At 43.5% G+C, this 25,726-nt stretch overlaps 1 protein-coding gene across 1 annotated transcript in view; it reads left to right on the top strand.

The window, feature by feature from the left end:
• The window catches only part of CPNE3 (copine 3), a 493,182-nt gene that overhangs the window by 346,578 nt on the left and 120,878 nt on the right, over positions 1–25,726 (top strand). Inside the window, exons 8-10 of the mRNA XM_078687070.1 lie at positions 1,205–1,303; positions 7,735–7,821; positions 14,142–14,201. Coding sequence (XP_078543196.1) covers positions 1,205–1,303; positions 7,735–7,821; positions 14,142–14,201 — 246 coding nt within the window. The remainder of the gene's footprint in view (positions 1–1,204; positions 1,304–7,734; positions 7,822–14,141; positions 14,202–25,726) is intronic.

The raw sequence follows: 25,726 nt of genomic DNA, 5'->3' as shown, positions 1-25,726 counted from the left end.
CTCAAACTGAACGGAGATAAAACTGAGCTAATGCTTCTAGGCAACTCTCCCCCCTTCAACCCTGCATTGCTATGGCCCCCTTGTCTCGGCCCCGCTCCAGACTCTAAGGACCAGATCAAGAGCCTTGGCATGTGGCTTTACCACTCCCTTAGCTTCAACTATCAGGCTACTAAGCTCTCAGCTTCCTGTTTTGGCCTGCTGAGGATGCTCTGTTAGATCCTCCACCTTCTCCCATTTCAGGCGAGAAGAATCCTGGTTCAGGCCCTTATCCTCTCTCACCTGGATTATGGAAATGCTCTTTATCTGGGAGCCCCCCTGTTCACCATTAATAAGCTCCAGATCATCCAAAATTGTACTGCTAGTCTGCTTCTTCAGATTCCCCACAGACAATCCGCTAAACCAGCATTAAGCAACCTTCACCGGCTCCCCATCAGGGCCAGGATCCTATTTAAAGCCATGTGTGTGGCACACAAGTCCTTCTGGACGTGCGGCCCAGCCATTTCCCAATCCCTGGTCACACCTTATCACCCAGCCAGGAACCTTCGCTTCAGCCTCACCTTCTCTGCCGTTATGCACAGAATACGGAGAGCCAGATGGGGCGGGCGCTCCTTCTCTTTCAATGCTGCAAACTGCTGGAACTCCCTCCCCCTACATCTGCGGTTGGAGTCCAACATGTTGGCATTTCGAAAACTCCTGAAAACTCATATTTTAACATCCCTTTCTAGCACTTGCTCCTGGCCCACTTGATCCGTCTGCAGCGCTGGGAGGCCTCAGGTTAGGCATGTGCTATACAAGTATCATTTCATTCATTCATTCATTAGTATTTTATCAGTAATCTTGTAGCAGCACTCTACAAGACATCCTATCAAATGACATTGCCACATGGTATGTCCAATCAGAAATTTCCGTTTCCGCATAACATTTTGTGGCTTTCAGTAAGGCTTCTTACATAGCTCAATCGATTTTCCATTTTCATTAAATCTATTGCTGTCTGTCAAAGTATTACATTATAGCCCTGTGTACCCGGGATGTATATTTAAATTGAGGACTTCTAAGTTAGAGCCTTCTTTCACAGTTTCGCACAGTTACCTTTAAGGAGTAACTTTACCTTCCACTTTGTCAATTGTAAGCCATTGGAGAGTTTTTTATTTGAATGAATTGTTACTTAGATACATTTATTAATAATAATAATAATTTTTTGCAGGTGGAATGCTACGATTATGACAATGATGGGTCGCATGACCTGATAGGAATTTTTGAGACGACGATGACAAATTTTAAGGAAGCAAAACGCTCATTGCCGGTAAGTTCCTTCCTAAACTGTTTGAGAGCTTGTTTTTCTTTTTTTAATTGAAAAACCGAGTTTGAAGAACCGAAATGACCTTAGTAGAATTGATGTTTCAGCCCTGCATTTATTCTCTAGTTTGCATACAGGAAAGGGTTGGGCGAGGCTGTGTTCAACTCAGAATAGTGGATGAGTGGACTTCATTGAAAGGATGTAAGCAATTTACAGCCCATGCCACTGTGGGTAATCAGTGCTACATGTGGAGGCAGCGTGCTAACCGTGAGCTTACAGGTGGTGGGAGTGGGAGACTCATGCTCAAAACACTGTGGTAAGTATGCATTTGGCAAACCAAAGTCACTAGATGAAGTTAATGTCAGGAACAATGGAAGTTGTTGAAAACTATTGGACCCTAAGCTCTTAGCATGCAACCCTTAAACAAGCATCCTATGTCTAGAATAGACTAATGTGGAAGGAATAGGTGATCCAAAAGAAATGTAATGTAATGCATTGAGTCTTACCCCTGACGAGGTGGTTAAGTGCTTTTCGATGCATAGAACGCTACTCTGAACCCAAATGATTGGTAGTAGATTAGTATAGGGAAATAGTAGTTGTTAATTTGAGCAGTGGACATGTGAGTCTGTTAGTTTGATTGAATAAGATAAAGGTGGGATAGGGGAGGGAAGGGTCTAGATTGTGTTATTTTGGAGCTCATATTCGTAAAATGAGGTTTGGGGTAAGTCAAAGGAGGGATCGAAGAGGAAAGAGTCTAGGAAGTGTTATTTTGGAGATCATAGTGATAAAATGAGATTTTGGGGTGAGTTAAGGAAGGATAGAGGAGGAAACAGTCTAGAAAGGGTTGTCTAGGAGATCATAGTAGTAGGCTGAGGTTTGGGGTGAGTCAAGGAGGGAGGGAGGAGGTAAGAGTCAAACAAGCATTTGCTATGCAATAGGTCTCACATTTATGCGAGTTTAAGCAATTGGCTTTGTAAATGACAATGCCTTTTACTTATGTTTAAAAAGCGAAAACAAAAATAAAAGGCATTGTTATTTGAAATGTCAATAGCTCAAACTCGCATAAATGCGAAACCTATTTGCAAATGCTTGTTTGTTATGAGGTCCCATATTACAAATGAAACATAGGAAGCTAATTCAGGCTCTGAGCCAGCAGCGTGCTGACTCTTTGAGGCCTCCAAGCTGGTGGCTTACACCATTATTCCCTAATCAAAGAAAAAAAATATGCTCCATCTCAATTTAAAAGTAACATGTATGATATATAAATAAAATAGAAAAAGACACCTTTCGTGTGAAAAGCGAAACTACAGGTCCTGGAATGCAAAGTTTCAGTAACTAAAAGAACCCGTGCCGGCTGAAGGGAATGGTGAGCTAGGCAGCTAGTGATCTCTCTGTCACCATCCCTGTCACACACAGGCACCCCAATAACCACAGTGCCTGTTCACACCTGCTGTCCAGATCATGCTCACTGACTCAGCATGGTGATTCAAAAATGATGTAGCAATCCTACTCCAAAAGTGAATCTCATCTCAAAATGCCCTGAGCACACTGCAGTACGAACAGAAAATCATATAGTTGAATTTAAAAAATACGCGTTCCAGTGCAATAGGAAAGGCAGCTCTTCACATAGGCAGCAGCTGTCTCAGGCGCAATAGACAAGCACGCGAGTGGTGCCCGCGCGCCACAGCGAGACATCTGGTTTCAATTTTCGTGCCCGTGTCTGGGCACGATAATTGAAACCACATGCCGGCTGTGCGGGTAACCGACACCAATAGGCCATGGGCGGAGCAATGCGCCTGCCTTTGGACAATTGCGTGCTGTCTTTGTTAAAAAGACGCAGGCAAAGGCCAATAGCGTGGGCCAAAACAAAAAGCACACGCACAAGCGTGTTCGATTCATAGGCTAGTTTTGAAACCCCCTACATGAAGTCTTCGCCAGAACAGCGCATGTGCGCTGTTACAAGCTCGACCTAAAAAGTAGTACTTACCTAATACTGCACGAACATACGGTGTGTTATCTATGCATACCACCCCCAGTACTCAAAGTAATCAAAAAGTAATCTGAAGGTACTTACTGTGTAATTCATACTGTATTTCAAAGTAATACATACCTATAACAACTTCAAATTTAACCACAACTGCATTTCCTTGAACAGTCTTGCATTAGAGAAGTGTATTTTACTTACCTGTGCCAAGTCCTGCTTGATTCTAAAAATAAAACATAAGTATACCTTTTTTTTATACTTACCTAATTGGTCTGGATTCTGTCTCTTAGTGTGTGTATTAGTCCTTGATTGAGTAAATAGTATAAATGCTTAACGCACCCTCTAGATAAGCCTGACTGTTCGTCCACACTACCTTAAATAGAGTAGTTAGTACTTATCTAATTTAGATTTGCTACAGCCCTGGAGACTCCCAGGACACTGTACACATTATACCTAATTTTGGTGTATTATATACAAAGCCAGCTTCCTACAACACAAGAATGAAAAAACTCTTTTGGACCAGAGTCTACCGCTCAGCTCTCTCACAAAGTCACTCCCCTCAAAAGAAGGCATCTCACTTATCGGATGTTTGTACCTATGGCCACATGATACACCTTCAGAGTGCACCAAAAGCAAAGCTAGTTGCACTAAAATGCTACATAAACAGAGTGCAATATGCAGGCATACTTAGACTTTTGATTTATAATGAGAAACAAAGATCTATATGTCCCAGAATGCAAAGCAAAGATCTATTGCCATTAGTGAGCTATTCCGACATGGAGAGCTCCAAAGTTTTGTCATAAAGAAATGATTAACTGAATAAGAAGACCCTCAGCCAGGGGCCCTAGCTCACCTGCCTGTCCCTGGTCTTGATCTTCCCGTGACAGAGACAAGTGGTTATGTAACAGGACATTACTTCACGTTCTAGCATTTAACAGAGTTTTGAGTCTGATGTTTTCTTTTGGCATACATAAAGCGTGTCTCCCCTCGCCTTTCCTTCAAATTTTTCTATTGCATTTTTGTTATTCTACTTTTGTTTTTACCATTGTAAAAACAGGACTACAAATCCCAGAATGGAATGAAAAAAAGTAGGAATCCATGAAGAACCCACATTTGTCAAGGATTGCGGTGACCGCTCTTTTCAAACCAGGCTATTATTTATACTCTGAGTATAGTCTTTCTGCATCCGTGGAATTTGACAATATGTAGCCGTACTCGAACGACTGACACGTTCCTGTTTTTGGTTTTGGACATCTGTTCACCCTAAGCAGTGTTGCTATGAAATGGACGGAGGTGTTCATCCTCACGAACCAGGTGTGTTTTCATAGCTTGGAACTTACTTTAGGTCTTCTGGATAAGGGTCTTCAAATCAGAATGCCTTTGCCGCTATCTTGATTTCGTTTCTGAACTACATCAAACAGTGAAAAATGGGACAGCCAATCGGAAAGCTAGTTTTCGTTTACATACAGCTAAAAGGACCAATCTAAAGGCTTGGCAGCCATGCAGCTTCGGAGAAAGTTGCAATTGGTTAGAAAGAGAAAAATGTGTCCAGGAAGTGTGACACAATAGCCCAGGAATTAACCTTAGTTGACCTGGCAGCTGCCAATTCTTCCCTGTGCTAATTTTCACACGCAGTCTCAGAAAGTAACACTGAGTTGAATGTGCGTGCGGCAGGTCCATCGCTTCCGCGTTGGCGTGGGCTGTCATTTCCAAAACTGCTAGGGTCGTTGAACTTTGCAGCTTCAGTTTTCAGGAAGAGACCGGTCTCATCGCTGCGTTGCTGGTGTTTGTGGAGGGAGTGATCTGACAGTCCAGCCCGGGGGAGATCCAGTTTTCTTCGGTACCATTCAGCGAGGGCAATTACCCTCGACCAAATATATCTTGCGGTTAGACAGCGCACAGTAGGGGGTTCTGGCATAGGAGACGACGCAACAACAGGGTAAGTGAGGTCCGTGGGAACTGCTTATGAGGGAGCGGACGCGCACGGAGTGTGGAAGAAGCCGTCACCAGGCTAGGTTGAACATGCCTAGTGTGGCAGTAAGGAAAGAGGAGCCCAGCGCAAGCCGAAGCATTTGTTTCTACATTCCACGCCATATACGTTCGAGTCAGATCCAGGAAGTGTTTGGTAAAATCTGGGAGGTGTTTTGATTTGGGTGGGCGTGTGTGTGGTGCCCCTGCGTGGTACAAAAGGGAGTGGTGATGGACGGACCATCCGAACCAATCAAACACTCACACCCAGTCAAAAGATCTGGGTTTGATCCATCACCGTTCTTCAGCCCACTCTGCCACCCCAGCTCAGACATGGCTATATGCAAATCAGTCTGACCCTGTGCCTCATGGGAGCAGTCCTGCCCGAACTGCCAAGCCATGCCTTCCCTGGACCGGAAACAAGCCTCCAAGGACCGGTTTCTGGCATTGCAGCCGTCTTCAGCCCGGCTTGCTTGAATCCAGTGGCAAAGTGAGCAAGGGACTCACGTCTGAGCATACCCCGTCACACTTATGGCGGCCAAAGCGGTACAAAAGGGAGTGGTGATGGACGGAGCATCCGAACCAATCAAACACTCACACCCAGTCAAAAGAACTGGGTTTGATCCATCACCGTTCTTCAGCCCACTCTGCCACCCCAGCTCAGACATGGCTATATGCAAATCAGTCTGACCCTGTGCCTCATGGGAACAGTCCAGCCCGAACTGCCAAGCCTTGCCTTCCCTGGACCGGAAACAAGCCTCCGAGGACCGGTTTCTGGCATTGCAGCCGTCTTCAGCCCGGCTTGCTTGAATCCAGTGGCAAAGTGAGCAAGGGACTCATGTCTGAGCATACCCCGCCACACTTATGGTAGCCAAAGCGGTACAAAAGGGAGTGGTGATGGATGGAGCATCCGAACCAATCAAACACTCACACCCAGTCAAAAGATCTGGGTTTGATCCATCACCGTTCTTCAGCCCACTCTGCCACCCCAGCTCAGACATGGCTATATGCAAATCAGTCTGACCCTGTGCCTCATGGGAACAGTCCAGCCCGAACTGCCAAGATATGCCTTCCCTGGACCGGAAACAAGCCTCCGAGGACCGGTTTCTGGCATTGCAGCCGTCTTAAGCCCGGCTTGCTCGAATCCAGTGGCAAAGTGAGCAAGGGACTCACGTCTGAACATACCCCGCCACACTTATGGCGGCCAAAGCGGTACAAAAGGAATGGGATGTCTGTTTCATCACTAATTCTTACGTTTCCTGTGTGTATTCAGAGAGTTTATGTAGCACGTCCTGTTTGTAGTGTGTCCTTTTCAGCGGCGAGATTAGAAACGGAGGTTATTTTAAGACCAGAAGATAATATTTTCAATTTGTACTGACAAACTAAGCCGATTATATTTACTTGAAAAGTGATGTTTTATATTGTTTATTAAGATTTGAAAGCGCAACAGCTCAGCAGTGTTTTTCCTGCAAACATCCAGGGCTTAACCATTGGACTAATTAAACTGCAACTACATCCGAGAAGGGAATGGCATTAATGAACTAAACAATCCATGGAATCGTGCAGTTGGGGATTTAGGGCGAACTTTCCAGAATGTTTTTCTTCTTTCTTGATATTTTACAATTTAAGGGGCTCATTAGGCGATAGTGCAATGACTTCATGTTTCCCCTGTGACTAGCTTTAATGAGAGAACAAATAAACCAGCTATATATTCCTGTCCGCTCGAACTTATGACTCAAAGGGTTATCTTGAAGATGCCAACAGCTGAGAGGGGTTTGCAGTGCCCTCACCCTCCCTGGCTCTTCACTGTTTCTGCAGGGCTCTGGACTTGCACAGCCGTGCTGCAGCAACACCAAAGCAAAAGATGATGGACGGAAAGCAGAGCAAACCAAACATTCACCCCCAGTCAAGAGATCTGGATTAAAACCTTCCTTCTTTTGCTCACCATGCCACCCCAGCTATATGCAAATCAGTCTTGACCCTGTGCCTCATGGGAACAGTGCAGTCCAAACTGCCAAGCCAGGCTCTCTCTTGCCGGGAATCGGGCATCCTGGGACCAGTTTCAAGGCCTCACCCTTTGTCAGCCAGGCTAACTTGACTCCAATGGCACAGTGAGCCTGGGACCCATGTCTGGGCATATCCGGCACGCTTAGGACGAAAAAGCAAAAGACCTGACCTGGCACTTCGGGCTGGACTATTCCCATGGGGAACATGGTCAAGACTGATTTGCATATGGCTGGTTCTAAACTGGAATGGCGCAGTGAGCAAAAATCAATGGATTTAACCCAGATCTGTGACTGGGGGTGAATGTTTGATTAACAGCATTCCGTCCATCATCTGTTATTTTTGAATTTGCTGTAACACCAAAGGCACGTGCTCAGCATTCACATCGAAAAGTGCACATTCTACTTGTGTTGTAAAATTGTTTGGCCCACTGATAATCTGCTTGTCATTGATGATCTGTGACATGTATTCCTTTTTGTAGGTTGAATTCGATTGCATAAATCCGAAAAAGAAACAGAAGAAAAAAGGCTACAAGAATTCTGGAGTAGTGAGTGTGAAACAGTGTGAGGTAAGTGTGAATATGGTTCTAATTGCACACACATTAAAGAAATGTAACTTTGAATAGCACTTGGATATTTTGATGTGTGCAATATCCGTGCTACGGAATCGGAGGCATAGGTTTCATGATGTTTAGCTGCAGGGTCTGAGCATCTACATTAATACTGAAAAGTATTCTTTTTTTTTTAATATGTGTTTTGGTTTGTTTATAAGAATATATAGATTTAAATATTTAATTACACAAGCTATCCAAATCTCATTAAAAAGAATATTTGACCAACAGAGAACAGCACAACAAACCGTTCCAACTGACTATCTTGTGAATAAAAAAGTGAATTTCCAAAATTTGCAGTCAAAGAAGAAACTGTATAACACAGTCTTGATCATAAGTGGATCAGTTCTTGATATGTTGACACGTAGATAAAGCATACATACAGCTGACACGTGTTTCGTCGTTAGACGTTCTGAAGTCTCAAATCTGTGTCCAAATAAAGAGAACGTAATCATTTGTACACCCTTTTCTTATATTTTAAAGGGGTTCGTATCCAAGAAATGCAAAATTATCTTGCCAAAGTGAAAAAGATAATCACTCCTAGCATCAGGAGAGCTTCAAGACTCGTTATAATAGACGAGCGGAGGCAGTGTACCAAGCCTTAAGGAAGACAGACGTCTTCTGTAATAGTCCATGTGCGCATTGTTCCCTGCTTGCGTTCAATAAAGAACTCATTAAAAAAGAGGTTAAGTATACATTTCAGTGACAATTTAAGGAGATATATATCTTGCCTACTGGCGGTCGCTAGTAAGTAGTTTTAGTTAGCTAGTTTCCATAGGAAAATCATTTCTTGTTTTGCTAATAACTGTGGCGCCAGTTGGAGGAATCTTCCAGAAATTTTCAAACTAATTTACCAGTCACTTCAGCTGCTATTTTGAAAGTTTCGGGGTGACTCGTCAACTGGGGGCTAAGAAAAAGGAACATGTTTTCCCTATGCAATTTCCCATACCACCTGAACCACTGAACGAAATTACACCAAATTTGGCAGAAAGCTAGATCTTGGTCCAGAAAGAATGCTTTTTGTATTTTGCTGAAAATCTGTTCAATAGTGTTGGAGTAATTAAAGGAAAACAAATCTTTGAATATCTAGGGACACGGATCTACCACTGTGGATCTGCGGATCTACGCACCAACAGCAATGCTGCGATTGTCTACCACCACTTGAACCAGGAAGTGTTGGCAGCCATCTCGGGGCTTGGCCGAGTCTCAAGAAAAACGGCAAAAAACACAAGGGGTCAGTGTAGGAAAACCCTGACTTGATAGACCTGGTAGTGGGGTCCGAAAGGGACCCGCCTGGAGCCAAAACCTTTTTTTTAATAACATTTTTATTTTATTTTGCAGCCAATTTGTTTAGGATCTGTGGCGATATGTTAAAACAAAACACAGTCACCCACGCCTGGCCTGATTCTAAAAGTGGGAGGAGGGTACACAGCCCCATACCCTGGGCCAATTTTGGCCTCCGAGTTCCGACCGTATAAGTAATGAGGAGGAAGACCATGCGGGGCCCCACCCTAGGACAATTTCAGCCCGGGACCCCATCCCCCCAGGGCCAGCTCATATATTATGTCCCAGTTGTCTCCCCCTGGGACATAGCGGTTTCCCAACCCGCACTGGCGCGAGCAGGGAATCCTGTATTTGGCAGGAGCAATTTCAAAACTCCTGCCAAGCTGGAGCAAACACTAAGTCCGCTCTCAGCAGATGGGAACATGAACAATTCTCCATCCCGTTGGGAGCAGACTCTTCATCTATTTCCCTTCCCCACACTGCCATAGTGTGCAGCATCTTTAGCTGCTCCCTGTGGGTGGGAGCAGTGCCAGCTCCCTCTAGAGGTGGGTAGCTGGCTGAGGTTGTGGGGGCTTCCTCTGGAGCCCACAACAGAGTGGGGTGGGTGGGCATCAGGGCACCAACCTTTTGTTGGCCTGGGGAGGGGGCTGCGTTCCCCCTCTCCCCTTTTGGAATATGGCCAGGCCCTGGTTGATGGGGTCTCCGTGGCCAAAATCAGCCAAGGGGGGCTGTGTGCCCCCCCCCTCTTGTAAATATAGAGGTCAGCCTCTGGGATTTGTCCCTGGGGTCATAATCAGCCCAGGGAGGTGTACACCTGTTCCCCTCCTCCACAAAATGTGGAGATGGGGTCCCTGGGTCTGAAATATGCACAAGAAGGGAGGCCAAGTGCTCCCCTCCCAATTAAATGTGGTGCTGGGGGTTGAATCCCTGGGGCCAAAAGCGGCCCGGTGAGGGGGCCTGCAAATTGAGTGCCTTTGGGGATTAGCCAGAGGGTCTGGTCTCAGGCCAGGCCTTGTGCCCTATACAATAGTGCCCATGGCAAATGGCCATGCGCGGGGGCAGTTGGATTAACATATGGTAATTAAATATTACTTTATGTTAAAAAATCCTAGAATATTCACTGGAAAAAAAATCAAAGGTTACAGGGACTTTATAGTTAAGTTCAGATTTTACACACTTAAAATCATAGAAATTCAGCAATTATAGTTCTCAAGAAACTATAACTCATGCCCTAAGGTAGCTATGACTTGCGTCCTCGCCATGCACTGCTAATTACCCCACATATTACATCAGTCATGACATCTTCTATGACGACATTGATAATATCACTGCAACATTGGCAATACAATTATTGATGAGAAAACTGTACATGGCAGGGGTGTGAGTTATAATTACTTTAGGGCACAAGTCTTCGTTTCCTGAGATAACTAAGTGCTGAATTTCTATAGTTTTATGTGTGTAAAATCTGAACCTAACTAACGTCCCTGTAACATTTGTTTTTTTAGTGAATTTATAAAGTTGTTTTAATTCTATTTCTGAGCTATAACATCCTTGTAACCTTTTTGTTTTTTTCAGTGGAAAAAATAATATATATATATATATACACACACACACACACACACACACACACGATGCTTGTTGTTTTATATCCTGAACTGCGAATAACATTACGTTAATGAGGGTAAATCGGCAAAGGTCCTAAGTAAATTGAAAATCTTTAAACACGTTATTCTTAACTTATTTGCAAATGGTGTCTGTCCTATTGTCAGAATATTTCCAGCACATGCAGAGTCAAAATCAGAGTCCAGTATTGTATAGATATCTTCAAGGTATGTACACGTGGAGTTAAGAATAGTAAATCCATATTTACCTAAATATACTTAACTTCACAATGTTGTAGTAGTCCATATCCTGGATACAGAAATTAGCCAGGATAATATTTAGTGCTCAATATTGTGATGGAGCACCCTCTTGGTTGTTTGTCTCAATATCAAAATCAGTTTTGACCTGCACATGTATTGACTACACATTGCCTACTACCAAAATATTATAAGACTAGTAAATGTAGGGAAGGATTGTTTTACTGTTGACAACTCCGCACTAATGTACTTTGAGGATATGCTGGTAGTCGATAATGTGGAGTTGAGGTAAGTGCAGGTTGATATTAACTCTTGGATATGGTAGGACACCTCACAGTTGTAGTCATTGTAAAACAACATTGAATTATGTTGTTGTTGTAATGGAACTAAGGATCAAAAGGACACATCTTTGACTTTGTCTTCTCAACATCACCAAGAGTCCATTGCAAACCTTCCATACCCTAGACTACAATGACCATCTCACCATCCCTATCTCCCTTCTTAGCATCTTACCAACAGCCCAAATGAGATAGCCAAACCTTCAGATCCTTCAACTGCTTCGGCATTGACATCCTAATGCTTGAACTCATCTCTCAATGCTAACACCTTTCTAAATGGCTTCAACACGATTTTCAAGAACTATGTGAACATCTGGGCTTTAACTAAAACACTCAAGTACAAGCCAAAACCTTCAGCACCTTGGTGTTTTCAAAACCTTGCTGATAATAAATGCTCCATCCGCTGACCAGAAAGAAGTATGGCGGAAAAACAAAACTCCTGATGACCTAATGAAATTGATCTCCTTCCATGCGACACACAGACAGCTCACCATGTCAGCCAAAGCAAGTCCTAGACCAACACCATTGATGAAGCCACCAACAGACCCTGGATGCTCATTTAAACAATCGAGCCCTACATATCATGCTGCAGCACGGGAGCTTCTGCCTTACTCATCATGGATGATGCCCTCCTGAACTATAGGTGAAGATGACCCTTTCCTCCTGATACTACTGGACGCCTCCCTGGCTTCAGCACTTTTGTTGACCATGCCACCCTCCTACATGCCTGTAGTCTTCAATGGGTTTCACTGGCAGTGTCCTGTTGCTGGCTGTCCTCCTACCTCTATAAAAGACATCAGATTGTTCATATAGACACCTGCAGGGCCTCCACGATTACATACCGTCCCGTCATCTTCAATCTGTGCATGGAGCACCTTCACCTGGGTGCCCTAGCATCAAAATTCACCAACATGCTGACAATACACAACTGTATTTTAAAGTTTCCTCCGCTTTGCTTCAAACACTGCCTGTACCGCAACCAAACCTGCATGTTCAGTGCCGACCTGAAGCTCATACCCAAAAAGACAGAATTCCAGTTGTTTGCCTAGAGCAACAAACAATAAAAAGTATACTCTTGGGCCAGGGACCTGACCCTTTATGGCTTTGAATCACAACTTTTACCAAATGCCAGATCACTTGGATTCACTTGGACACCAACCTTACCCTCAAGGACACATTGCCAAGAAAATAAAGATTTAGAACCATCTGTCTTTATTGAAGAAAGTGAAACCAGAAACTGGCTTCAGAACCGCTGTTCAAGCCCTCATATTCTCACAGCTGGATGGTAGAAACACCCTTCTCCAGGTCCTCCCAGACTCCACACTGGTACCCATTAAAGGGCATCCTACCTGTCGCAGTCCGTCTCCACCAAGTACTGCAGAAATATGATCACATCACCCCCATTCTGATGGAACTCTATTGCCTCCTCTTGCCAATCCGCACCATCTTCAAAGCCAGCTGTATCGCTTACAAAGCCAGAAAAAACGGGCACCCCGGCATATCTAGAAGGCAAGCTCGCCATCTCTGGTGGTTCTCGGCACACCCTCAGGCAGGACATCATCAAACAGGAGATTGAGAAGTGTGAAAAAGAATAAAAACAAGACAGCAGGCCTTTTTTTCTGTGTACCTAGGATCCAGAACAACATCTTAACATCCAGCAGGATCGCCCCCGAGCTTCTTTAATTTAGCAGTGAGTGGAAGACTCCTCTCTTTAAAGAGCAGTACATTACAAAGCAATAATTGTACACTTTTCTGCTCCCAGAACCAGCCACATCTCTTTTAATTCATTAACTACTCGCTTGCTTCAAACCCTATACATGGTTCAGCTGCCTTTCGGCTAGGTTTGCGCTATACAAATACCAAATATATTCTCACAACTAAAGGGCGAGACTCTTAGGAAAGCACATTGAGTCATGGAAAACGTCAAGCGTTGGTCCTACACTTAGTAAGTGGTTTGGTGCATTTTCTGTACTGATAGTAGTGGGAACACCTGCGGGTGGAGTGACTGCTGGGTAGAATGTTCCCCTTCAAGAGATTTCATCTTTGATGCCCTAAAAATGGCAACTGTAGCATAATTCCCACATCTTGATTAACAGACTCCATATCTGGAGGCATTTACGCCTACTTTATAAATTAATGTCATAGAAAATCTGTCAGTGTTATAGCCTTTCCACAATAGTAAGTTTAGGGTTTTGTGGGAAATGTTTGTTCTGAGGAGTGGGGTAGTATGGGGACTTTTGGGTAGCTGGTGAGCCCTCTGAAATTCTTAATGATGCAGGTATTCCTAAATATTCCCAGTATATTTTCCCTTTTGCACACAAACATACTCCTGAAAAGGTGGGGTAAATACTTTCTTGAAACACTTTCAGATATGTGACTTTGCAACTTATTGTGGATTTTGTGAACCACCAAAAAGTCTGATATGCTCTTCAGTTGAAGTAGAAAAACTAGTCTGAGTAGACTGTCGAATTCTTCTTAAAAATGATTTGTGAGCCGTTACTGTAGTAAGTCCATGTCACTGTAGTATGTTAAATAATTTTCTCTTCCGGGCAAATGTCATCTCTGGTGAATATTTCAATAAACTTGCATAAATATTTTGTGAACATTTGAAAGCTCTCTGTATAGTTGCAACTGTTGAATGCTGCAGAACAGAAATATGTTTTGTTTTTGGTTTTTCCTGCTTTGGACGGTTTTTAAAGGATTATCAGATGCTGATAACAAACATGTTTTTTTATCTTATGTTGGTTTTACAGTTCATGCAGTTGTGTCAAGCTCACCATGGTGTGTTTCCTTTTAGATTACAATAGAATACACATTCCTTGACTACATAATGGGAGGATGCCAGATGAATTTTATAGTAAGTAAAGCATATACAAAATACTTGCAAGGAGCTTTGTTTTCTTAGAGAAATCATGCACATATAGAGTGTCAATTTTCCCACAGTATTTGTTTTTTACAGCCGTAGACGCAGCTGCTTGAAAGATGATTTGGTTCCCTGCACTGTCTAACAGGTAGCCGCATTTTTAAAGAAACCTCTAACTACCTAGCTAAATGTTTCTGGCACGTAGGTCACAGTGAGTGATCATAAGACCGTTGGGTATTTTAGGGATTCCTGACCACTTAGAACACTGCGGCTTTTAAAACTGTCGTTGGAATGTACTGTCGTTTTCTGCCGCAAGCAAAGGGCGCGTGTTTTCAGAGTTGTCAGCTCTGTTGATGCACGGAGCACGACCTTCGTCAAACAAAACACTTGATGCACAAGCCAATCAACATAGTTTTACCAAATTCGAGGCATTTTCAAAATGAAATGTAACTGTCAAAAATACATGTGCACAGTTGCATATTTGACATTTTTGGACTGCCTCCTATTTTTGAAAAACCATGTAGCACCTGTGGATGTAATACATTTGAGCATGCCTCTGTCACCAGAATGCAGCCCAACCCACGTGGACTTACTTTGAAGTAGTCTTTTATGGCTGATGAATGTAATGCAAAGCGTAAGGCAGTCAAAGCGATGTGGCGCATGCGTATGGGAATGCTCTCCATTTAAATTCGGTTTAATTAGCAAAGTACTGTTACCTGTCATGTGATCTTTAGGTTGATAAACATATTTTCTAGTGAGGTCATACAGAAATTTTTGATTTCTAAAGTAAAATTCTTTGAGCAAAGGGCCAGTTCACCCTCTTAAAAACTTGAGGCCGTTTGGTAAGATGCAAAATAATATTTTAAGGTGGCTGTCCATCTTTACTTGCTTTTTAAAAAAAATCAAATATCAAGTGACCACCAGAGCAGTGAGTTGGAGAACACTCTAGACTTTGCCTCTAGTGGTCTCTTCCATTTCCCATATTTTAATTTAACCCATTTCAGGCTACTGTTGTCACAGAGCGCATCTGCTCTCTTAAAAGAGGGCCGGTCTCATTTGAAGACTTGAAGTTTCAGAATTGTGGCTTTCACAAAAATTCGCAAATAGAAAACTGAAACAGCAATGTTTGATTATTCCGAATTCTAGCAGGGTTGAGGAAGGCATAGACATTCACCTACTACTGAAATTACTTAATCCATCATTTTTCTGGTACAGCAGACTTGGGTGTGAAAGAGTACACAACATCAAAACGCAAACCCAGGCACACGTTTTAAAAGGATTACTTTCTTCCTCTTCGGATTCTTCCTGAGTGCCCCTTCCAGAGTCTGTTACTTGCTTCAGTCAACCACCAGTGTTTAAAATGAATTTTGAAGTACGTAGAGAACAAGAACAATATTAAGTCTTTAGCACGGTCATAAATAATGTCCCTTGGATTTACCTTACCACAGGGTGACATTTGAAAGTGGTGGGGCGCAAAGTGATTTGCATACAGCACCGTAGCGAGCGAGCGCAGCGAGCCCGAACCCCAAAAGGGGGGTTTGGGGGGCTAACCCCCCCCCCCAAGAAAATTTTGAAAAAAAAGAAGAAAAATCGTGCATTTTTAAGCAAATTTGAGAAAGCAGGAAGGTTAATAAAGCAATTGTGAAAGTGCAGTTATTACATTAATAGATGGCATAACCTAGGTAGCTGCTCATTCAGTATAACCACAGAGCTTCATACATTCCGTCCTATTACGCTCAGGTGCTGAATTCAGACTATAAGACTTTCATGAAAATCTCAGCTCTAAGAGTAGAAGAAGTTGCACAGCAGTTGGGATCTCTGTGACAAAAGCAGTGACTCACTGACCTATATACATCATATGCATTTTGTGATCTGCATCAGGTACATGTTTTTTGCAGCAGGCACATTAACCTTCTGCGCTACCGCCTGCTGCTATTTCACTACTGGGACCACAAACATAGGCTAGCTCTGCCGGACTATTCTTCAGATTCCACTACTATTCTGTTTATGCAGAGTCTAAGTACAGGCTGCAGAGCTGTCCCTCAGATTACAAACATTTTACAGACTATAGAGCAATTTTAAATGGCTTATTCCTGGATGAGCTGAATGTGAGAGGGGTCTCTGTCAAACTGACTGACTTCATTAAGGAAAACAACTCCACTTAATCTCTCCTTTCAGGCCATCCAGGTAACAGGTGGAGAGGTTAATGATGTCTTCCTGTAGCATCATTGCTGTTTGCGGCTGTAGGGGCATAGGATGGGAAGGACCTTTGTCCAAACCCCCCACCCTACTCCATATTGCCACCATGCCTCACCTTCACCACCTTAAATCCAAGCACCATTTCCTTCCCAGAACTACTTCTACACACTCCATGTTCCAGTACTGTGGTGCATGTGGCACTCATTTGGAATCAGCCTCTGCCACCTCTGGGTGGACCTACAGTCCCTCTTCTGCGGTATCTCCAATGTGCCCTGGGTTGTACCATTACAGCTCCTGAATTGCCCCACAGATCTACTACTGTGGTGTCTCTAGTTATTCATGGGATGTTTTGCCCAAAACCTCTGCCTTCCTCTTCCTCTCCTCACTAGCTTCTCTTGAGCCTCCAATGGGGCGGGGGAGGCCACATGTTTAGCCTCTTTTTTAAGCGTATCTGTGTCTCACATGTCAGCACCTAAAGAGGTACATTGTAGCACATAAAGAAATATTCAAATGACTAGGCTACCTTAAGAGTGAACAAAGTCATTGCAGACATTCCCATGCCATATCGTTCCAGTAGGTTTCTCAGACAGAATTCATGATGTTAATATACGGAACATAGCCCATAATTTAATTACCCATCATCTAATCGCACCTTAGAAACAATAGGCAAACACTATATCACTCATTTTAGAAGTAGTCAATTAATTTGAACCATATTTTCTAGATTAATCCCTAATAACAATATTGAGCACAAAGCTCTGAAATGAAATGAGCATTAAACCAATGATGTTCTGGTAGGCAACCTGAGTTACAAGTGGACTTGGGAGCCAAGTACACACATTTATTGGTGGAGCTCAGTTCACATTATCCAATATGGAGTATACATTGGGAAACCCTGCATGTGTGTCAGGCTTATGGATTGTGATCTGTGAAATTTGATCTATTTTTAAGATTGAACTTCCCTTTAATTGTACTTCAAAATCTCTGCTTCTACCCCCCTATACATATACATGTACACTCACTCGCCTTTGCTCATCCACTTTCCTCCCTGTGCTCTCACACCAAGCCCCTCCGCTGCCTACAACTTTTGAACGATTAATGCACCCTTTTACCTGCCCCTCCAGCTCACAAACCGCCCCCTTTGCACATATTCTATTCTCCTTGTGCCCCCACACTAACACCTCGACTGCCTGCATCCTCTTAACACTGCCATCTCTGCTCCCTGCCCGTCCAGCTCACAAGCTGTCCCCTTTGCGCATAAGGCTGCCTGCTCGAGCAGGCAGTCCACTATTGCCTTAGTACAGTGGTTCCCAAACTTTTTTGACTGTGGCTCCCTTGACCTAATTGGCAGTTGGCCATGGCTCCCCACCAGTTTTTTACCGGTGAGGGATGCAAGCCCGACCTCGGGAGCACTTCCAGTTGTCTCCCTGAAATTGATTGGGATGCGATGAAGGTATTATAACCATATTTGTAACAAAATAAAAAATATACGTTTTTTCTTAAAAACTTTAGGTTGCTATGCCTTGATGGAATTCAGGCCTTCTGCATCCAGGATCAGGAGTGATATTTCCATATCCATTACGACTTCCCCTACCCTGCTCCAGTAATTTAGGAACAAGCTGAAGAGACATGTTTTTTTCAATAGCACCCCATCATGATGTAGTAAAAGTCCACTCTTAAAAACCAGCTAACCTGCCATTTGCACGTGGACTGTGTCTATGCATTATATAGGGATTGTGGTTGCAGACAGCCGTATATATGCCCGCAGATTTTGTGTTGCACTGAAACATTTGAGTGTGCCTTGCACTCAGGAGAAGAGGGCCCAACCCCAAGCTATCCAACCTTAGAGTGAGTGAGCAGGCCATAGAGACAAACGTTTGATTTGCATTCTGGTGCCAGAATCTGCCACCAGATACTATGCTTTGTTATGGATAAAAATGGCTTTACATTACATACACCGGGCTAGCACAGAAAAACAAAACCAGATTTACAAATACCAGAATGTAAACGTAAAAGTAAGACTGGGAGAGCCATTCGCAGAACACTTGAAACAATTGAAGCCCTCTTGTGTTTTACAGATCACTACCATTAATAATCATGACCCATGTGTAACCACTTGCACATGCGCAGCTAACCAAACATTTAACGTGGTTAAACTCACATAAAAGACAATGACATGGCAGCCGAAGGGATAAAAGGACATTATCATAAATTGCAGATAGAAGCTCCCAGAAGTGGCTGTGTGTAAAGGCTGCTGCTGCTGTGCGCTCTCCTGGGCCTGGCTGGGAATGAGCATGCTTGCTGGGAACCTAACGTGTTGCTAACATTATGGTAATGCGGACTCTCTTTTTAGCAGATTATGTAGTTGTAGGGCAGGCCCCTAACCCTCCTCTTAGAGCTGTCACTTGTCAGAACCGAGTAGCTGGCCCTCATCACTACCCCGCTTCCTCAATAACATGTAAAGTAAATGCTGGTTGCAGCACTTGACTTTCCTGGCTTTGGCACTTGCTGGCCTCGCTGCACAGACCCAGCCCCGATGCTCGCCCTAACAACACGGTTGTGCGCCGAGGCCAGCAAGTGCCGGGCCGGGAAGGTTAAATGTTCCAGACCACATTTTAATTTACATGTTATTAATTTTACAGGGTTTGTGCCGTCATGTTTGGGAGGGAGATGGTGAACGGGGAAGAACTACTACACAATAGACGAAAGATATGAATCATGTGGCTGTACTAACAGTTATCAATTCATTAGCTTATTTTTGTGAATGAAGTGTATTGTCTTGTGTGTTTTCTCTCTCTCCCTCCCCTTTCTTTAAGGCGGAAACCATATTTGGATTGTGCTGTATGAACTTTTATATTAGTCATTAATTGTTTTCATGTATTTTTGATAGTGATATTGGGACTGGATTTTAATAATAAGTCTGTTTTTATTAAATATATTTTTTAGATATGATTTATGATCTTGTGGCATTATATACTCCTGTAGGTGGGGTCATAGGTATGTATATGTGATCAAGTCATGGCAAGTGAAGTGTGTGGTAAGTGTGACGTGAATAACCGGTTGCTTAAGGGAACATTTGCAGATATGAAAATCTAATATTGGACTACATTATCTTATCTCAATGTGATTCATTCTTCCCAGGCCAGAGAGCCTGTGCTTTTCTAGGCTTAAAATATTACTGATTTGTGGACGTAAAAACGTTTTCCTTAAAATATTCCCGTTCCTGCAACCCTCCTCATGTTGTCCAATTTAGCCCTCAAAATGTAAGTCCGTTGCTCGTGGGATGCCTTTTTCTTGGATTATGGGTCACCTTGTCCTTCTTACAAGAATTTCTTTCACTCTTCGTGTTATTTGCAAATTTTTCAGGAACACTGCTTCTCATTCACAACTATTCAGCAGATATCTATCAGGCTCAGGAACTGGGAGCAGTTGTGTTCAAGTGTGTAGTTCATAATTGCCTTGCTTGCTTCTATCAAGATAGATGTTCATTTGCAGTTTTGCAGTGTCAAGACAAGGGTAGCACATTTTGAAGATCCAACACTCATCCACATGTGTGTGATCTGTGGACTTAACTTCATAGTCGTGCTCCAAACAGCATCATTGTGTTTACCTTGGCCTGGAAGGTCCTGTTAAGGAAACGGGTAATGTGTGATCTATATTTGATGTCACAATATGGTACAGTATCTTCCATCCCCTATGCTTTTTCAGTTGTGTTTACTTTGAGTGTGCTTTGCTTGTCCAGAGGGTGAGGCCTAAATATTGACATTATTTACTTAATATAGGAAGAAGGTTTTGTGTCTAAGTTAAGATTTGTGATGATCCCGGGCTATGACCGTGCCCTTCTGCTTGTAAATTTCTCTTTTCTTTCCTTTACTGTACCCGGTGGCACTGGACAGTGGTTGCTGGAAGGCTTTCGCTATTCAGAATAGTACAATATAATCACATGAGTAGGTCAGGAGTGGAAAATAGTAGCCGACTAGTACCACTTTGTTCGCCATAAGTTGGCAGGGTATGCTCAGACGTGAGTCCCTTGCTCACTTTGCCACTGGATTCAAGCAAGCCAGGCTGAAGACGGCTGAAATGCCAGAAACCGGTCCTCTGAAGCTTGATCTGTTGACTGGGTGTGAGTGTTTGATTGGTTCAGATGCTCCATCCATCACCACCCCCTTTTGTACGACTAGTACAAGGGCATGCTCAGCAATTTCAAGGGGAGCTGGTAAAATTGACACACAACCATGCCTTTCTTCAGACATTATAGCCTGATGAACAGCTGCTGTGCAACCTTTTTCAGTAACAGTGCAAATCTCATTGAACCTTAGTTTAGGGACATCTTTGTATAGTATAGTACTTGGGGGCAAAACTATCTCAAAAGATGTATTGATACCAAGGTTAAGCGGTATAATCTGTAACAACAACCTTTTTGGCATGGTATGTGAGCTGCTAAATCTGGCACTGGCTGCCAACTTCTTCCCAAAGTGAGGTGGTAATTGATAAGACAGATATAAATACAAATGCTTTGACATTTCAAAATAAAGCTGGTTAATAAATTCTAATTATTGCCCAGCTTTATTCCCTCTTGTTAGTGAGTAGGAGAGTCCTTTTGGCTTCTGTAAAGTTAACAATTTCGGCTGTGAGTCAGTCTCAGGGTCATACTTGTAGCAGTCCTCTGGATAATTACCTCCATTATCAGTTGTTCCATCCCACAATGATTTGTACCTAATCCTCGTCAAAAGTAGCCACTTATTACTTTTGGAAGCTATCAATCTCAGTGCTTCGACCAAAGTCAGGATCACCTATAGTCAGTAAGGTTTTAGAAAAATAGCTATCAATCAGTTGCTAAATCATTTTGATGGACATGGGATCATCTTTATATCAGTCTGTGTTCTGCACCCTGTCTCGGATGGAGTCTGCACGGATTGATGTTGTGTACTATCTTTTACAGATGATGGACGAGGACAATATGGCTATGCGCTCATGATTCATGCCTTTGCTGCAAGTGACATAGAGGGGCACTCGTTGTTAGTCCAGCACCTACAAAAGATGACATGAGTAAGGGGTCTTCACTGGGCTGGTTTTCTTAGTTCCTTGCAGACTGTGTTTAGTTAGGTTGGTAGTCTTTACTTTAGCCAATAGACAAATGGAGTGTGGGAGCGTGGGGTTCGCCTGTATCATTGTCTATGTGAAAGATAGATCTATATAAGTCCACTCCTTGGGTTAATTTATGAGCGTGACCTAGTGTATCAACCATACATGGTTAACACACAGATCCTTTTAAAAGCTTGCAGTATGGCTGATCAATATGGCAACATGTTCGATTGCCTGTCAGAGGTGAAATTATACATGAATCAGAGTTGGCTTCAGGATCAAAGGGCAAAGACCAATATTTTTTTTCATTGCTCAAGCTCTGCCTAATGCGCAGCTTCATCATAAGTCTCGGTCTTAATTCTTCATAAAGCAGCTATTACCAGTAGAGTTGTGGTGAGAAGTGGATGAGTTAAACAAAAATCTATCAATGTACCCACAATTCAACTATTCTGGACCTTCTTTTCCATTTAAAAATGGCAGAAGGCCTGGTTCCTATGGGGCTTTGAGGTATTGACCACAATTGATGCATTGGCTGCGCCCCATGTATTACTGAAGCACAGGGAAACAACATCTAACAAAACAATAAAAGGCAAAGGATGTGGAGGTTCACTCAGCTGCAGGGGTAATAAAGAAAAGAAAAACTAAACCTTCTCAAACCTCTAGGCCAGTGCAATTCCAGTATTAAAATGGGAACAGTGCAGCATGGTCATCTTAAGAATCCAAACTTGAAATTCGTGTTCTAGAAATATACGATTTGAAACATGTTTTTTCACTGCATTCAAGTCCCAAGTTTTCAAAAAAATCTGTTATAATCATGTTCCTACTTCGAGGTAACGTAGTAGTGCACCACCAACAGAGATGATATATAACTCTGTTGTATTGTAGTTTGCATTCATATAGTGATTTTTATCCCTGCCTAGGTGTTGAAGTACTTTATGAAAGGCAGCACACTGCTGCGGAAACCCGGGGTTAGTGATTTATCCAGTGGTTATTGGTTGTTTTTAGTTATTGGGATTATTCTTGTGCTCTAAAGCAGAACCTGCTATGCATTTAGTGCAGCGTTTTTATTTTATTTATTTATTCAAAGTTTTATATAGCGCGAACAGGATCCTTACAGATATCAGAGCGCTTCACAAAGACAGGGTAGGGGCAGTAGAGATAATGGGAACAGTATAATAGTCAATAACATGGTAATAACATGGATAATAAAAACATACATAAAACCAATCCAAATACAATCAATTAAGGAAGTAATATAGGACAGCACAAGTCATTGATCCCACTACAGAGGTGTTTAGGAGGATCAGTAAACCAACGTGTATCCGGTCTTGGTCGGTAGTAAGAGAGTAGCGTAGTAATGCCCCCAACAAGTAGCGTATAGTGCCAAGGGATAGGGTGAGCAGTGACATGAACCAATGCAGAGTCTCTGAACCAACCTCTATGACGATCAGGAGATCTTGGCCAGAAGGATTGTTTTCACCTCTTTCTTGAAGAGTGCAGTGGAGGAGATCAGCCTTGTTTCAGGCGGGAGCGCATTCCAGATCCTGGGTGCCATTCCTGAGAAGGAGCGCTTGTAAGTTTTCACTTTCCGGAATCTACGAGGTTTCAGGAGTAGATTTTTTGCACTCCTATTGGATCTCGAACCTCCTGATATAGACAGCTTTTGGGCGAGGTAGTTGGGTGCCTTGTGGTGTACGGCCGCGTGTGTCATCACTGCAATTTTTAGCTGTATTCTGGCTTCAAAAGGCAGCCATTTTAGAGACTTTAAGTCTGGGGATATGTGCGAATGCTTTCTAGATCCAGTGATGAGTCTCGCGGCAGCGTTCAGGGAGGCTCTTAAGGGTGCTGTTGTGGATAGCGGGAGACCGCTGAGGGCCGCAATTCCATAGTCTATTCGAGGGATGACTAAAGCCTGTACAGCCGTTTGGAAGTCTTTGGCCGGGAGGAAAGGTTTAATTTTCCTCAGCGTGTTAATTTGGAAATTAGCTGCTTTTGTGGCATTGCTGACGTGCTGCTGCATGTTGAGCCTGGCGTCGAGTGTGATGCCTAGGGATTTCGCCGAGTCCACGATGGTAGGTTGGACATTGAGTGCTGTTAGGTTGTTGAGCCAGGTCTGGGTGGTGGAGATTTTCGCCGGAGGTGAGATGAGTAGGAACTCAGTTTTCAGGGCATTTAGTTTGAGGTGATTAACGGCCAGCCAGGATTGGGTGTTGATAAGCGTGGAGTTCAGATGATTGATATCTTCCGGGGATTGTAACTTTAGATAGAGTTGTGTGTCATCAGCGTACATATGAAATTGAACATTGGATGCTTGAAGCAAGGTGGCGAGCGGTTCCATAACGAGGTTGAACAGTGTGGGGGAGAGGGAGGATCCTTGTGGGACACCTAGATCTGCAGGCACAGGTGTAGATAGCACATTGTCGATCTTGAACCTCTGAGACCGGTTGTGAAGGAAGGACGAAAACCACTTGAGAACAGTTCCCGATAGCCCCATTCTAGTACTTAGCAGCTCCAGCAAATTCTCATGCTTGACCGTGTCAAATGCTGAGGAGAGGTCAAGAAGGATGAGGAGGCAGGACTCATTGCGGTCCAAAATTTGGAGGGCATCATCAATTATGTGTGTCATTGCTGTTTCCGTGCTATGTTTCGCTCTGAAGCCTGATTGATGAGGGTTGAGGAGGTCAAATTGATCAATGTGTTTTGTTAGTTGGAGTTGGACACATTTCTCCAGCAGTTTGGCCAGGGTGGGGATATTGGTGATGGGCCGATAGTTGTTTAGGTCAGCCGGATCAGCTGTAGGTTTCTTGAGTATAGGCGTGACTTGCCCCACCTTAAGGGAGTCTGGAATGTGGCCTTGTTGCAGAGAGCTGTTGATGATCTTGGTCCAGAGAGGGAGGAGCAAGGGGATAAAGTCTTTTACAGCATTAGCAGGTAGAGGGTCTGAGAGGTGATTAGAGGGCTTCAAGGTGTAGAGCAGTTTGTGAATTGCTTCTTCCGAGTAGGTATCGAAGTGCTGCCAGGAGGCCTTGTTTTTAGGTTGAGTGTCTGCCATTCTGGTGTGGTTGGGGTATCTGCTTACATCCAAGATGAGGTCATTTCTTATGTTGTCAGTCTTTAGTTTAAAGAAAGCAGAGAAGGCTTCACAGTGTGGGGTGTCATTTGTTGTGCTGTTTGATTGAGTGGGTTGTGCCTTTGTTTGAGTCTTGATAAGCTCGAACAGCTTTCTTGGCCTGTTCTTCGCTTGGTCCAACTGGCGGCTGAAGAAATCCGACTTTGTGCGCTTTATTTTCCTAAAGTAGGCATTTCTCTTGTTCTTAAGCTTTCTGAGATGCAGTGCTGAGGGATCCGATCTCCAGGTGCGCTCTGCCATTCGCATATTACGCCTTTCGTCATTGAGACTATCATCATACCAGCGGTTAGACATTTTGGTGGAGACTCTCTTCAGTTGCAGAGGGGCGACTTCATTGACTATTGTATTCATAGAGTCAAGGTAGTGGTCAGTCAGTGATTGAACATCTGAGGCCCCTGAAGGGGGAAGGAGGAGGTTGCCGATGTGGGGAGGTAGGGTAGAGGGGTTGAGATTCTTCAAATCCCTTTTCCATGTTTTGGTTTTGATTGGTTGAGTAGGGTTAGGTTTAACTTTTTCGTTGATAAAGAAGGTGATAATGTGGTGATCTGACCAATCGCAGGGTAGAATCGCCTCTAGTTGAATAGCGTTCTCTTTGGCAATGATGAGATCGAGTATCGCGCCTTTGTCGTGTGTTGGTTTATCGCATAGTTGGGTGAGGTCAAGCGAATTGAGGAAAGTTTTTAGACTATTCACCACGGTATCTTTCTGATCGTTCCAGTGGAGATTGAAGTCACCCAGGTAGACTTGAGTGGTCTGCCGACCGGCATTGGAGGTGATCAGGTCCATGAATTGTTGGGTGAATATGAGATTGTCACCAGGCGGGTGATAGATGAGATGTAAGGCACAGACTTGTTTGCCCTCACTGGTGATGTCGAGGCAGAGTAGTTCACAGGAGGAAAGGGGGGGGGAGGTGACTTGAGTAACGGAGAGATTGCTCCTAAAAATGCATGCAATTCCCCCGCCCATCTTGCCAGGAGACCTGTCCAGCCTAATGATGTGATAGTTGGGGGGGACTAGTATGTCCATAATCGGGGTAGAGGCTTCAGTGAGCCACGTTTCTGTTAGAATGGCTAAGTCCAGATCCCTTTCTGAGACGAGATCCGCG

The sequence above is a fragment of the Lissotriton helveticus genome, chromosome 4_1, assembly GCF_964261635.1.
Source record: "Lissotriton helveticus chromosome 4_1, aLisHel1.1, whole genome shotgun sequence".
NCBI classification, from domain to species: Eukaryota; Metazoa; Chordata; class Amphibia; order Caudata; family Salamandridae; genus Lissotriton; species Lissotriton helveticus.
This window is presented reverse-complemented; position numbering and strand designations above follow the sequence as displayed.